Source organism: Cavia porcellus, unplaced genomic scaffold, assembly GCF_034190915.1.
Source record: "Cavia porcellus strain 051 isolate PalLab524CR breed Dunkin Hartley unplaced genomic scaffold, mCavPor4.1 scaffold_19, whole genome shotgun sequence".
Taxonomy (NCBI): Eukaryota; Metazoa; Chordata; class Mammalia; order Rodentia; family Caviidae; genus Cavia; species Cavia porcellus.
This window is the reverse complement of record NW_026947502.1, coordinates 4,226,409-4,240,218: the sequence shown is the minus strand read 5'-3', so window position 1 is coordinate 4,240,218 and position 13,810 is coordinate 4,226,409. Positions and strand designations below refer to the sequence as shown.

The following is a 13,810-nucleotide window of genomic DNA, read 5'->3' as shown; positions in this document are numbered from 1 at the left end:
GCCTTTCCTCCATGCAGCAGGGGAAACCCAGGGTGAGGGCGTGTGGAGGAGAGCGTTAGGATGGGTTGGAGGATGGTGGTTCACAGTGGCTCAGAGAGATGGCGTAGCTGGACCGACTCAAGAGAAGCACATGGGCTGAGGCTCCAGGATGGCGAGTATGAACATGCCGCACACTGCTAGCCCCAGTGGTGTGTGGGGCCTCGAGGAGCAGCTGTCCAGGGAGATGCACAGGTGGGTCCAGGAGAGACCTGGGCACCGTCGTGTAGACCCTCAGACCTAGGTAGGAGTGTCAGTCAGAGCCAGCGAGGGGCCAAGGCAGCTTCCGGCTCCTGCTCTGGTCTTGGCCCCACAGGGTGAGTTCATTTCACCTGTACTATTAGTTTCCTAAACCAGTTTACCAAAAGGCAAGTTTTGTGCTGTTAACTTTTTTTTTTCTTTTTGTGAGAGAGAATCTTCTGTTGTCTCTGTCTTGTACTCTGAGTAATTACTGTGATGATAATGATACCTGTGTATTAACTGTCCTTATTTTCTTACTATTTTGTTATGAAATTTTGTTTTCTTTTTGAGATGAGGCAGCATTTAATGTTTACACCAGCAGACTGTTGGATCTTCATACCAGTGGACTATTACGGGATAATGAAATTTTATTTTCATATTAGAAAAAAAAAAGGATGATAGGGTCTTGGCTCAAGCCACGTCCCGTAGAGCTGCGTCCCCCACTAACGTGGTTGGTGGATCTGGTTCCAGTGCTGTATGGGAAAACACACCGGGTTACCCGCATCGGGTAAGCCTGGCTTTTCTTTCTGACTTCCAGCTTGCACGAGCCACTGTACGTGATCCTAAGACCGGTGTCCTCACTGTTGCCAGCTACAGGGTTTCCAAAAGGTGAGCAGAGGAGGTGCTGGTAGGGTGGCTGCTCAGGTGCCTGCTCCAGAGCTCCCCATGCCTGCCTCAGGGAGGGTGGCGGGGCTTATGCTGGGATACCCTCGTCTTCTCAGGGTGCTCACCCTGTACCTGTTAGTCCTGGCCTTGACATTGGGAAGAAAGCACAGGACCTTGTGGCAGCCTGCCTTTTGCTTTCTTCTTCTATCCCAGCTCCTGGCTGGAGGAGGAAGACGACCCCGTAGTGGCTCGAGTCAATCGTCGGATGCAGCAGATCACAGGGTTAACAGTGAAAACTGCAGAGCTGCTACAGGTATGGCCGTGCCTGGGACCACAGGAGTTGGGAGGGGGGTGTGTCCATCTAGGTGGGCTCCCCAGGCGGCAGGCTGGCTAATACACTGCATAACCGCACTGTGCTGTGGATCTGGGGGTGATCCTGTCCTGGGGAACCAAGATTAGTCATGCCTGCCGAGTTCAACAGTTTAGTGCTCTAAGTGTCAGCTAGGCGTGTACTGTGTACCCAGCTGTACCAGGAGTCACACCAAGTGGCTCGGCAGGCTCGTTCATATCTTCATATCTTCTGATTTCAGAAGCTCAGACTCTGAAGTGTTCCAGAGGGCTAAAAGTACCTCCAGAGGTGATGGTTGTTGTCATGTGTGCAGCTGAGATACAATGAAGTGTTCTGTTGCTGGGAGAATAAGAGGCTGGGCCAGCTGTCTGGAGGAGGAGGATGCACTTGTCTGGGTACCCCTGCAGGGGCCCTGGCTTCCTGCTCTGGTTTTAGAGGTGATCGTGGAAAAGCAGGGCAGTGCTGTGACAAGGGAGGTTCTGCATGGAGCTCTGTCATGGTGTCCCTGTGCTGGCTGTGTTCTCCCCGGAGCACACAGGGTTCTTCTGTAAAATTGATGTCCTGAGACACTGTCAGAGAGGTTTCCCTGGTGTCTTTCTAGAGTCCTCTGGGTCTTCCCGGTCAGAAGTTCTGTATATTTAAAGATCGCGGCTGTCACCTTAGACTTGGCATGTGGGTCTGAATGGCTGTGGATCTCATTAGGCTCCTGGCTGATGATAATCAGAGAAGATTTTCTGACCTTTTGTGCATACACAGCCAAGCCAATCAGCACTCATTCTTTTCCCTTAGGCAGCTGCGTGAAGTTCAGTGTTATGGATTCGTATGAAGCCCACCAGAGTTTTCAAAAACATGCTGATTACCTCAAAAACAGTGTTATGAACATTTAAAGTAATTGTTTAAATGTTAATCAGCTTAGCTTAGTTCCTCTAATTTCTGAATAAATGCTGCATCACTGGAAGACTTCTGCCACATTTCCCACTTCCCTCGTCATCACGTCATCCCTGTGGACATTATCTTGGATCCTATCTTCTTGAAGCTGTTTTCATTTTTTCACGTTTTTAAAGTTTATTTTTTTGGTGTTTTAAGACATCAGCCACTGCTTTTTTTCATGCCAGGGCCAGTGTTGAGGGCTCGCCTGGCCCTGATGAAGGGCAGCAGCTGGCTTGATGGACTGGCTCACGTGCTGACCATGGAGATGAATAGAGCTGTCTCACTGGCTTACCTCACTGCCTGCCGCTGTTTCACTGAGGCCTCGGTGGACAGCCGTCTGGCCATGGACTGGCTTGTCTGCTGCGGTCTTAGCTCCCTCCTTTCAGGCCTCTCCATGAAGCAGCGTCTGAAAGTACAAATTCTCTGGAGAAGGGCTCTTACACTCACGGCTCTTTGCGGAGATCTTGCACATTGGGGCCAGGCGGCTGAGACACCATTCTGTTTGTGTTCTTCCTTTGGGAACTGGCTTGGCATTTTCTTTGCCAGCCAGGGGTACTGTGGAGGCTATGCTCTGGGGAATGAGCCCTGGGTTTCAGCACCTGACCCTGATGCTCCATCCACAGGGAATGCTCGTAGTGTGATAATGGCCGAGGCACAGCAGGAGCCCTCACGCAGGGTCACTTTGGGAAGGCTGCAGGCTTCTGGAAAGGAGCTCTTTGGCTGTAATTGATGTCTGCTACACACCTGGGAAGCAGGGCAGTTGAGGCTTCTTGTGAATTGATTGCGGGTCTGTCTGACAGAGGAGAAACAGCGCCTCCATAATTCTTTAAGATTCAAGAGTTCTGATTCAGAGTTGTCTCAGCCTCACAAAGAAAGTGGTTTTTCTCTCTCTCTCACTCTCTCTCCTTCTCAAAGAGAACAGAACAAAACAATAAAATGAAACAAACCAATGAGCATGATATTGGATTTCAGCAAAAAGATAGTAGGAACTCAGCAAGCGTTACTATACTGTACATTGTTATCCTCTAGTTGCTCAGACTACCAGACATAGGCGTGCAAAGTCAGTCAAACAATGTAAGCACTAAGTTGTATCTTTACGTCAGTTGCTATCATTTCGGAAATCTCAGGTGTGTAACATCTAATCTCTTTTGTGTCTGTGTCTCCTGGACTTGTTCTGGGTGGGCTGGAGGTCTGAGACTGCACCCTGCTCCTTCATCTTGGCATTGTCCTGTGCTCTTCTGAATCAGCCAGTTGCTGAGGCCCAGCTGCTTCCTGCATTGGCCACCAATCCCTCAGTGCAGGGGACTGGGCTCGGCACCGGGGCTCCTCTGCTCCAAGGTTCCCAGGGTGGCAGAGAGGTGCAGGGCAGTGGCTCATGGAGCTGCATCAGCGAGCTCATGGGTGGAGGGGTTTCCAGACCTGGTGGCAGTGGGGTGTAGGGCCTCTTGTTTGTCTTTTGAGGCAGGGTTTCAAGGCAATTCAAGCTGGCCTTGAACTCACATTGTAGCCCAGGCTGACCTTGAATTTGCAGTGATCTTCCTGCCTCAGCCTCCTGGGTGCAGGGATTATGGGTGTGCACACCATGTCCAGCTCTAACCCTTCTATTTTTTTGCCCTCACTCAACTTGAGCATCAGGAATACCCATGTCTTTCAGCGGACTGACTATCCTGTAACAACAGAAATACAAAGATTGAAATGCAAACCTCCTCAGGGGAATCAGTTTTGACATCTGGTTGCTTATTATTAAAGGTGCAGCTCGGGGTCTGGGTGTGGTAGACTGATGAGTCTGCTGTCACTGCAGAAGTTCCCGTGGCTTTTGTACTTGTTTAGGGACATTACTAAGGAGGGTAGGTGCTGTGACTTCAGCGTCATTGTCAAACTGTTAAAACATGAGCAGCGATAGCAGTGCGGTTTCCTCACTTCCGAGGGTCTGAAGGTGCAAGCACGCTCTCCGGTGAGTGAAGTGCTGGGACGCAGTCACTGCAGCCCTCACAGCAAGCAGGGCCTGAGCTTCCCAGCCAGCGGTGCTGGGTGTGCTGGTTTTCTCCAAGTTCTGGACTCGAGCAGATGTCCTAGTGAAAGCGCTTCTAATAGGACTTTGTGATCTGCCCTGTCTGGCATTTCCTTTCTTCATTTGTCCCCCAGCCTGATGGCTGCCAGCTGCCTCGCCTGCTTGTCCTGTTGATGGGAACTGGGGCGCTCTCATGGTGGAATCCTGAAGGCTGGCGCAGCAGAGATGACAGCATATTTGCACCCAGTGATCCTTCACATCAGGATTTTGATTTTTGTAAACACTGAAGATAATGATGTCCAACTTTGCATTTTCTTCTGTTTGACAAATACTTGTGCTCGACAAGAGGATTTCCTCACTGTCACTTCCTCTCCCACAGTTAAAGGTGTCCATTATTGCCAGATTTATCATCTCTTACCTGACTACTGGGATTGTCACAAAGGACATACAGAAAAATACCAACTTTTCGATAACCAATAGCTGAGCCCCAAAAGTTTTTAGGGTTTTAGCAGGACACAGTAGCCAGCTCTTCCTGGCGGACATTGGTGGTGCCATTTGACCCGTCAGCTTCTGTGTCCTGTCCCGCTCTTTCTGTTGAGCCTCATCTCTCATTGTATCTGCTGTAGCCAAGTAGCCACTGTGGTTTAGGACGGGGTATGGTGCTGCCAGCTTTCTCAGAGGCATTTACAGTTTCCAGCCTGATAGCCATACCTGGTAGTGGCCAAAGCTGCTCCTTAGTGCTGGTCTAGGGGTGGTGAGATGGGGTAGCAGTTCTTGGCCACCCAGCAGCTGGCCACCCTTGCCATGCTTTGCTTGGATGCAGAAGTACTCCATGCAGTGGACTCTGCAGGAGGAGAGGGTGGGACAGGCTTGCCCCACAGCCTGACTATAAACAGACGTTGAGAGACAGTAGTAGGAACAGCGCCAGATTCTGAGTAGATGCAAAAATAGTATTTGAAAAGAACAATCTCAAGCCTAATGTGGAACATGCTTTTGGTTCTATTACTTGGTATCACTCAAACAGGACCCAGGCCAGCGCTTGCCTTGGGAAGGGAGCTGGGTGTGGTGGTGCGCCCTGTAGGAGGCTACATAGTGAGACTGTCTCAAAACAGTGAAGGAAACAAAGGGGAGGATGAAGAAGAAGAGGGGCGCCCCCCGCTACTCTGACTGAGGACGATCACTCATCGCCTACTGCCTCCTTCCTCTCTGACCCGGCCATGGAGACGCTCAATGCCCTTGTGCCACCTCTGCTGGCAGGGTGCAGCCACCTTCCCCGAGGGGCAGCTGCTCTGGGGCTCTGCTGGCTTCAGGGCGAGGGAGGTGGTACCTGTGGGAAGATGGGTTGCTGACAGGGTCCTCCGTGCTGTTGTTTCTCCCAGGTCGCAAATTATGGAATGGGAGGACAGTACGAGCCACACTTCGACTTCTCCAGGGTAAGGCCGGAGCCCCGGGTGCATTCCTGGGGCCCCTCGATGACTGCCTGGAGAAGGCTGGAGCTCCTGGGAGCCCTTCAGCCCCCTCATTCTCCACCCCACCTCCTGCCTCACCTGGGGAAACCGTGTCTTATTGGCGAAGCCCAAATCTGGAAGCACAGGGCCTGGGGAGCCCAGTGCAGCCTGGCCATTTCCCCTGCCCTAACCCTGGTACTGTTTGCCGGGATCCTAAAGCTCAGGACCTCACTAGGTCTTTGTGAAAATTTCTCCCATGCTTCTTCCCCTTCCCCGTGCCATAGACCGAGTTTCCTGCACTGCAGGCTGTTTTGTGGAGAACATGCTCAGCAGCTTCCCCTGAGCCTTTGGCCCCAGTCCTTTGGGTGGGGGGCAAGGTGGTTGCAAACCTGGGTGAAAGTTGTTGTCTATTGCAGCGCCCTTTTGACAGCGGCCTGAAAACGGAGGGGAATAGGTTAGCGACGTTTCTTAACTATGTAAGTACTGGGTCCAGGCCCTTGTTCACTCTCACTTAATTTTATAGAGCCATGAGCGAGATGCTTTCAAGCGTTTAGGGACGGGGAATCGTGTGGCCACATTCTTAAACTACGTGAGTATGGTGTGTGCAGTGTGTGAACTCTGAGGGGCCGTGGACCCAGAGGGCTGTCATTTCCCACCCAGGTCTGGGCCGATCACCACAGCAGCAGTGCACCGGGTCCTCTGTCCCTAGGGCCTCCTGTCGGGTGCCCTGCCATCCACCCTCCCCACCAAGACTCTCCCTGCTTGCTTTTGTTCGCAGCTTTTTAAATGTGTTGTAAAATACACATAACATGAAATTTGCCACCATTTTATCACAGTAGCTTTATAGTTGAATTTCAAGTCAGGGATTGTGATGCCCCTGTCTTGTCTTTGTTGCCCAGGTTGCCTTTGCTGTCCTAGGTCCCTTTTGGTTCTAGATGAATTTTAGGATTGTTTTCTCTAATTCTGTGAGATACGCTATTGGAATTTTGATTGAGATTGCACTGAATCTGTATAACAGTTTTGGAAGTATGGAGGTTTATTTCTTACAGTTTTTGGAGGTTTCAGTCCACACTCAGTTGGCTCCAAGATAGGCAGGCCTGGCTGGACTGAAGTTCATGGCAGCCGCCAACAGCAAGCTTGAACCAGCAAAGAGAAAAACATACCTTCTTCCTGCCATTACATCACATCCTGGCTTCACCCCATGTGGGTGGAGCACTGACACCATCAATACAAGCACTAGACAATGAACTATCACAAATGAACAATGCAAACTCATGAGGCCTGGGGGACACAAACATAAACCATGACACTTTCTTTTCAGTGAACTAAGGAAAATTAGTAGTATCACTATCTTAGCTATTTTCTGTATGTATATTTTTCTTTTTCCTTCTTTCTTTTCTCCATTCCCCCATCCCAATTTCTTCCCATTTTACTATTCGTACAATGTTGATATACATATTGATAACATTCACCATAGGGAATCTGTCCCTGGACATGATGTGTCTTGATTTTCTTTTTTTTCTCGTTCCCCTCCTTCCCTCCAACCCTCTTTCCTCCCTTATTTACAGAAGCTTTGTTTCCATTGTATCTTTCTTTCCTCATTTTTCCTTTTTTCTTCCTTTCCCCTCCTCCTCCCCAGTTTCTCTTCCCAGTCACAATATCTATTATATATTTTAGTTCTTGTTTACACTTTCTGTTCCTCACACCAGTGAGATAATGTGATATTTACATGTGTGTCCAATTTATTTCACTTAAAAATATAGTCTCAAATCTAGTCCATTGACCTAGAAATGTCTCATTTATCCTTCATGGCTGAATAGTACTCTGATGTATAAAAAAACACATCTTCTTTATCCATTCATTTGTAGATAGGCATTTGGACTGTTTCCAAGATTTAGTTCTTATAGATTTTGCTGCTATAAACATAGCTGTGCGTGTATTGCTGTGCTATGTTGCTGTTAATTCTTTCAGGAAGATACCAAGAAGGAGAATAGCTAGGTTAAATGGGACTTCTAGTCCTGGTTTTTAAAAAATTTTTCTTATTTTAATTTTTTATTATTTTGAAGGTAGCAAAATACAACAAAACAAGATGAAATAAAGCCAATTTAGACAGTGTAGTGAAATCGGTACAGAACTTAACAGCAGGTTACCGGGATAACGGCAATAGGTACCAAGTATATCTCGTTATCTTCACAATAGTTGTTTTGTCAATCAGGTAGAGCAAAATAAAACAAAATGCAGAACGTTATAGAACTTATCAAAACAGAATACTGAATAGAGCAGTACCATTAATCAGAACAAAGCAAAACAGTTTGCCTTCAAAGGGATGGTAGAGGAAATCCCCCTTATTTTCTATATTGCAAGGTTTCCCAAGAGATGCTCAGATCTCTGGCTCCTGTTTGCTAACGGGGGTCAGGGGGAAGTGGGATGTTTGATTCTCAGCCTAGTAGGCTCACTGCAGCGTACCAGGGAGGCAAGCTGGTTGTTTGGTTTCCCAGCGCCCTAAGTTCCAGCATGGTGTGGAATTCGGGAGATGCTGGGTGCTTCTTGCCCTGGAGTGGCTGCAGCCTGCCTAAGCCGCAGTCACTTACCAATCCTGGTTTTTTGAGGACTCTCCGCACTGATTTCCACAGTGGTTCCACCGCGCCCACCAATGGTGGGGAGGGGTTCCTTTTCCTCCACACTCTCACCAGCCTTTGTTATTGGTTGATTTCTTGATCTTGGCCATTCTTTCTAGAATAAGATAGAATCTCAGTGTTGTTTTAATTTGTATCTCTCAAGTGGCCCGTGCTGCTGAACATTTTTTCACGTATTTATTTGCCATTTGTATTTCTTTATTTGAGAAATGTATATTTGTTTTAGATGCCCATTTTTGTATTGGGTCTTTAAATTTTGGGGTCTGATTCTTTTAAATTTTTATTTTATTATTTTTTAATATTCTAGATATCAGTCTTTCATCTGAGGAACAACTAACCAATTTTTTTCCCACTCTGTGGCCTGCCTCTTTACTCTGCTGGTGATTTTTTTTTTTTTTTTTTTTTGCTGTGCAAAAGAATAAGATGAAATCCCAGTTGTTGATTCTTTGTAGTATTTCTCATGTGATCTGGGTTTTGTTCAAGAAGTCTTGAACCTGTTTCTTCAGGAGTTCTGCCTATTCTGTCTTCCAGTAGATTTAGTGTTTCTGGTCTGATGTTTAGATCTTTGATCCATTTTGATTTTGGTTTAGTGTATGGTGATAGACGTGGGTCTAGTTTTAGCCTTTGGCATGTGCAGAGCTAGTTTTTCCAGCACCACTTACTAACCAGACTGTCTTCCTTTCAGAGGAAGGTCCTTGTCAAAGTGGCTAAGTGTGTTTGGAGTTGTTTCTGCATCTTCTACTGTGTTCCACTGAGTCTTAGGTCTGTGTTTTTTTTTTTTTTTTTCTTCCCAGTACATGCGGTCTTTTTCACAGTCAGGAATTAACTTCAAGTCAGGGATCGTGATGCCCCTGCCTTACCTTTGTTGCCCAGAATTGTTTTTGTTATTCTAGGGCTCTTCTGTTTCCCAGTGAATTTTTGGAATGTTTTCTCTTTTTCTGTGAGGTATGCTAGTGGTATTTTGATTGGGATTACGTTAAATCTGTGTAACAATTTTGCAAGTATGGCCATTTTAAAAGTGAGGGTTTATCTAAAGCAGCGAGCTGCTAGAGCCCAAAAAACAGCTCACTCGGGTGTTGAGGGGAGAGAATACCTGGTGTTAGAAGCAGCAGGAAGCTGCTGGGCACAGAGGCTTAGGTGTGGTCCAGGCTGGACAGGGACCCCAGGGCTGGGACCAGGATATGCACTTTCTGTGTACCGGCTAGGTTGTCCCATTCAAGGAGAGCCTGTGTGAGTCTCCGGGGGGCCTCAGCTCTGAAGCTCACAGCACAGAGACTCCTGCTGGGCCACATGGACCAGGCCGAGTGAGAGATGAGCCTTTCTTGGCTGAAGGGCTGGCCGTGGAACAGCCGCCTGCTCCGAGCATGACCATCTGCCCTCTTTGTCTCATTTGGGCTTGCACGTCTGGGGCTCGGTTGGTGTGAGACCCTTGGGTAGAGGGGCCAAGCTATGTGCCTTGTGTATTCCCAGATGAGTGACGTAGAAGCCGGAGGAGCCACTGTCTTCCCTGATCTGGGAGCTGCACTTTGGCCCAAGAAGGTAGGTTCTGAGTCTTGGGGTCAGATACCAAAACAGCGCTTGGGTTTCATCCCCATCCTTCATTCTCATTGCCTTGACTGTCCCTATGGAGAGAGTCCCTTCCTCTACGCACTGTGGGTTTGTGTTCCAGCTTCTGTCGGGGCGGTGGGGGCGGGGAGGGGTGTCCCTTCAGGAGTGGGTGGATTTCCAAACCTCCGAGTAACCATGGAGGGAAGTAGTGCTTTGCAAGAAGCTTCTCCAGGGCTGAGGATTTAGCTCAGTGGCATAAGCGCCTGCCTTGCAAGCAGGCAGTCGTGAGTTCGATCCCCGGTACTGATAAAAAGGAAAAAGAAAAAAACAAACAACAAAGAAGCTTCTCCAGCAGTAGAGCCCAGAGCCCTGCTTCCTGTACAGAGCAAAGAGGGTTTTTCTGCTTGGGGCAGGGGTTCCTCCATGCCTGAGCCCCATCTCGCAGCGGGTGTTCTGACAGGCTGTCTCTTCCCAGGGCACAGCTGTATTCTGGTACAACCTTCTGCGGAGTGGAGAAGGTGACTACAGAACGAGGCATGCAGCCTGCCCAGTGCTGGTGGGCTGCAAGTGGGGTGAGTGGCCTGGGAGGTGGTGCTGGCCATGGTGGTCTCAGCTGGACCTGGAAGGTTGGCTTTGGATCCAGAGCTAGCAGATGACACCTGTTACCTTTGCCTAGGCCCTGACTGGCTCCCATCTAAGGGTTTTCCCTGCTAACTGATAGAACATCCAGGCTGCTCAGCTGCTTCAGCACTGAGACAGCTACCTAGGAACTCTCAGCGCTGCCCAGGGAACTGGAGGAGCCCTGCACGGCAGTGTGTGACGGGGAGGCTCTGCAGAGGAGCAGGGTCTGGCAGGGTTCTGCGGGAGCAGAGGGCAGAGCAGAGAAGGGAAGGGCTCTCAGGCCAGCATGCCCCTGTGGAAGGAGGCACAGGCCACACTAGGTGTGGCGCTGAGTGCCCTTGTCGCTTGAAGGAGGGAAGGTCTGTGGCATAGGGACCAAGAGATGCGGCCCGAGGGTGGCACCAGGCTCCAGAGACTGAAGCTTGAACTTTGTCTTTCATGCAGCTATCCTGAGGCATAAGAGGGTGGAACAGGATGTGACAGGAAATAAGCAAACCAGCTTGTAACCCTTGGAGTTTGGGGGTGATGGTAAATAGTGATGGATTTACAGAAAACTAAGCAAATGAGAGAGAAGATGAGGTAGCGGCTGATTCGGTAGGGAGAGCAGTTGTACAAGAAGAAAATTTGAGGGTCGTCTAGATGGCTCAGCATGAAAGTGACTTCGCGATGGAAACCGCACTACTTCCTGCTAAAATGTATTATTTAACTGCGTCTGCTGGGATAAGCCTTGTAGGCCTTTTGCTCAGTGTCAGATACACACATTACTTTAAGTTCAGCTGTACTATAAAATCCGTTTGACTTCAGAGGGACATGAAAGCAATTTTGTGTCCATTGTGAGAGGCCCTGTGTGCAGATGCTGTGTCCTGCTTTACATGTGTGTGGGACTCAGCGTTAGGTGACCCCTCTGGCACCAGCTCTGCTTTTCTAGGGTCTGGGGGGTAAAGCTGGACCCTCCGCAGGGCTGCTGGGCTCCCTCCTCCCTGCCTCTGTGCAGGCTTCCTGAGTCAGAATGGCTCCTGTTCCAATGACTTCCTCACCCTTTTCCTACTTTGTGCAACCCTGCTTGGTGTGGCAGCCCATCTTCCCACGGTAACATGTGTCCAGCCTGAGGCCGCCGCCTCCCTAGCATGGTCAGGTGCCCTTCAGCTCAGTCCCCATGGCAGCCTGCACATGGGCATCGTGACCCTCATAGAGTTTTATGGGTACCAGGAATTGAACTCAGGACCTTGTGCTTGCCAGGCATGTGCATAAGCATATCCCTGGCCCCCCTCGCCTGTTCACTCCCGTGTCTTCTCAACAGTGCACGCATGAGTCGAAGCCTGAGTCTGTGCCCTACTCCAGTCTGTACCCCAAAGCACGGAGCAGGGATCACCAGGGCGGAGGAGCTGAAACCGCCGGGGTTCTAACACACTTGTTTTCTGTTCCCAGTCTCCAACAAGTGGTTCCATGAACGAGGACAGGAGTTCTTGAGGCCATGCGGATCAACGGAAGTTGACTGATGTCCCCTCCTGCCGTTCCCCTTCCTGGCCCCACACCTCAAGTCCTCCTCAAGTTCAGCACGACGGACGGGCACCTTCCTGTGTGCCAGCTCCTGTCAGGCAGGGTTTGGGCGGAGCTGATATTTGTCTGGAGTGGGAAAGAGTACCGTGGGCTGGTCCAGTATGTCCCAGGTCTCAGCCTCTTCGTCAGCCTGTGCCACCCTGGCTCCAAGAGTAGCGTTGGAGCGGCTGCAGCAGAGCCAGGCTGTCACGCACCTTGGAAGGTGCCTTTGTACCTCAGACGCTGTGGGTGAGAGATGTGTCAGTGAACCAAAGTTCCAAAGCCTTGTTTACATGTTGGTTTTAATGGCATTTCTATAAGCTGTGGCTTAACCAGAAAATAAAATGTCCTTGCCAGAAGCCTTAAAAAGTCTTCTTTGGAGTAGTTTTTTTTAAAGACCTGAGAACCTTTGCTGATTTTGCTGAGCGCAGTCTGTGCCTGGGAAGCATTAGTGGTGAAACGCTGGCCTTGGGTTCTCGACCTGGTTTTAACCCTTATCTCTCACCGAGCTTCAGTGTGTCTTGTTTCCCAGAGAACAGAGAGTGCGTGAATGGTCATGGTTGCGATGCTGCTGTTACATGGACATTCTTAAACTTTGAGATCTCCCCACAGAATTGTTCATGGCACATCAAGTATACTTCACACACCTGTGTGTGGCCCAGGACACCGAAACTGTGAACCTTACTATGTGAGTTTTAGCAGTAGTTTTCATGATGCGCTTAATGGTCCCGCAGTGTGGACTTTGCAGGCGACAGTGTTGTCTTGTGGCGGGGGGCATGCTCCCCCTCTTCTGCCCACCACACACAGTCAGACCAACGCCACGCTCTGCCACACGTGTTCCTTCACCTTGGCAGGTGAACTGCAGTTGTGGATAATAGTATTTTGTTCTTCTGTGTGTGCCTCTGAACACAGTTGTGTTGGTATTAGCGGACATTTCCTTTTCTTAAGTAATTATTAAACTTGACCTCTCTTATTTCATAAAATAATTTAGTACATTAAACTATGAAAATAAAGGAAGATTTATTACTTAGCCACATGAGCTATATTGTGTATGACATATGTGGTCAGAATGTGTAAAATAAAATAAAATAGTTTTTTAGTGGTATAGGAAATCCAAAGGTGTATCAACTAGTTTTTTGTGCACATGACATTTTTATAATTAGATGTTCATTACTAATACTAGAAAAATAAATGGTTGCTTATGAATTTTTGGAATGGATACAGTTGCTGTCTGACAACTAACTTGAAAAATTTGTGTCTCCCCTAGACTTTCTTGTTTTGATGACACTGAGGATTGACCCAGGGCACAGTGAGCTATATCCCCAGCGTTTTTTTGAAGACAGTACCTCACCAAGTTGCTAAATTTTCCAGTCTGAGTTTGAACTTGTGATCCTTCTGTTTCAGTTTCCCAGAGGGCTGAGATTAAAGGTATTTGTAACCATGCCCAGCTTTGAGCAGAGGTCTCTAAGACCTGTCTTCCCAGAGAAAAGTATCTTTTGCCTCACATTCACGCTTTGTTTATATCATCACTTTTTGGCAGTATGTACGTTTATGGATATAACTATTTTCAAGAATGAAGCACACAAGGGCTGAGGATTTAGCTCAGCAGCATAAGCTGCCTGGCAAGCACAAGGTTATAAATTCAATCCCTGGTACAAAAAAAAAAAAAAAAAGAAGCACAGGATGAGTAACATTAGATAAAAAGTTTCTGTCAAGGCATGGTCGTGCATACCTATAATCCCAGCACTGTGGGAGACTGAGGCACAAAGACTGCAAGTTTGAGCCTCACCTGGGCAACTTAGCAAATTAGTGAAACTATATCCATTTCAAAAATAAAAAGGGCTGG

At 48.5% G+C, this 13,810-nt stretch overlaps 1 protein-coding gene across 5 annotated transcripts in view; it reads left to right on the top strand.

The window, feature by feature from the left end:
• P4ha2 (prolyl 4-hydroxylase subunit alpha 2) overlaps nucleotides 1–12,333 on the top strand; it is a 33,143-nt gene extending 20,810 nt beyond the window's left edge. For 3 of the 5 annotated variants that reach the window (XM_063230584.1, XM_013146745.3, XM_013146744.3), the window contains exons 9-15: nucleotides 815–885; nucleotides 1,096–1,195; nucleotides 5,552–5,605; nucleotides 6,144–6,209; nucleotides 9,727–9,795; nucleotides 10,280–10,376; nucleotides 11,854–12,333. In XM_063230584.1, coding sequence (XP_063086654.1) covers nucleotides 815–885; nucleotides 1,096–1,195; nucleotides 5,552–5,605; nucleotides 6,144–6,209; nucleotides 9,727–9,795; nucleotides 10,280–10,376; nucleotides 11,854–11,924 — 528 coding nt within the window. In that variant the 3' untranslated portion in view covers nucleotides 11,925–12,333. Of the gene's footprint in view, nucleotides 1–814; nucleotides 886–1,095; nucleotides 1,196–5,551; nucleotides 5,606–6,036; nucleotides 6,097–6,143; nucleotides 6,210–9,726; nucleotides 9,796–10,279; nucleotides 10,377–11,853 lie in introns of all 5 variants that reach the window. The other 2 variants (XM_063230586.1, XM_063230585.1) reach the window with 2 other exon arrangements.
• Nucleotides 12,334–13,810: the final 1,477 nt, after the last annotated feature.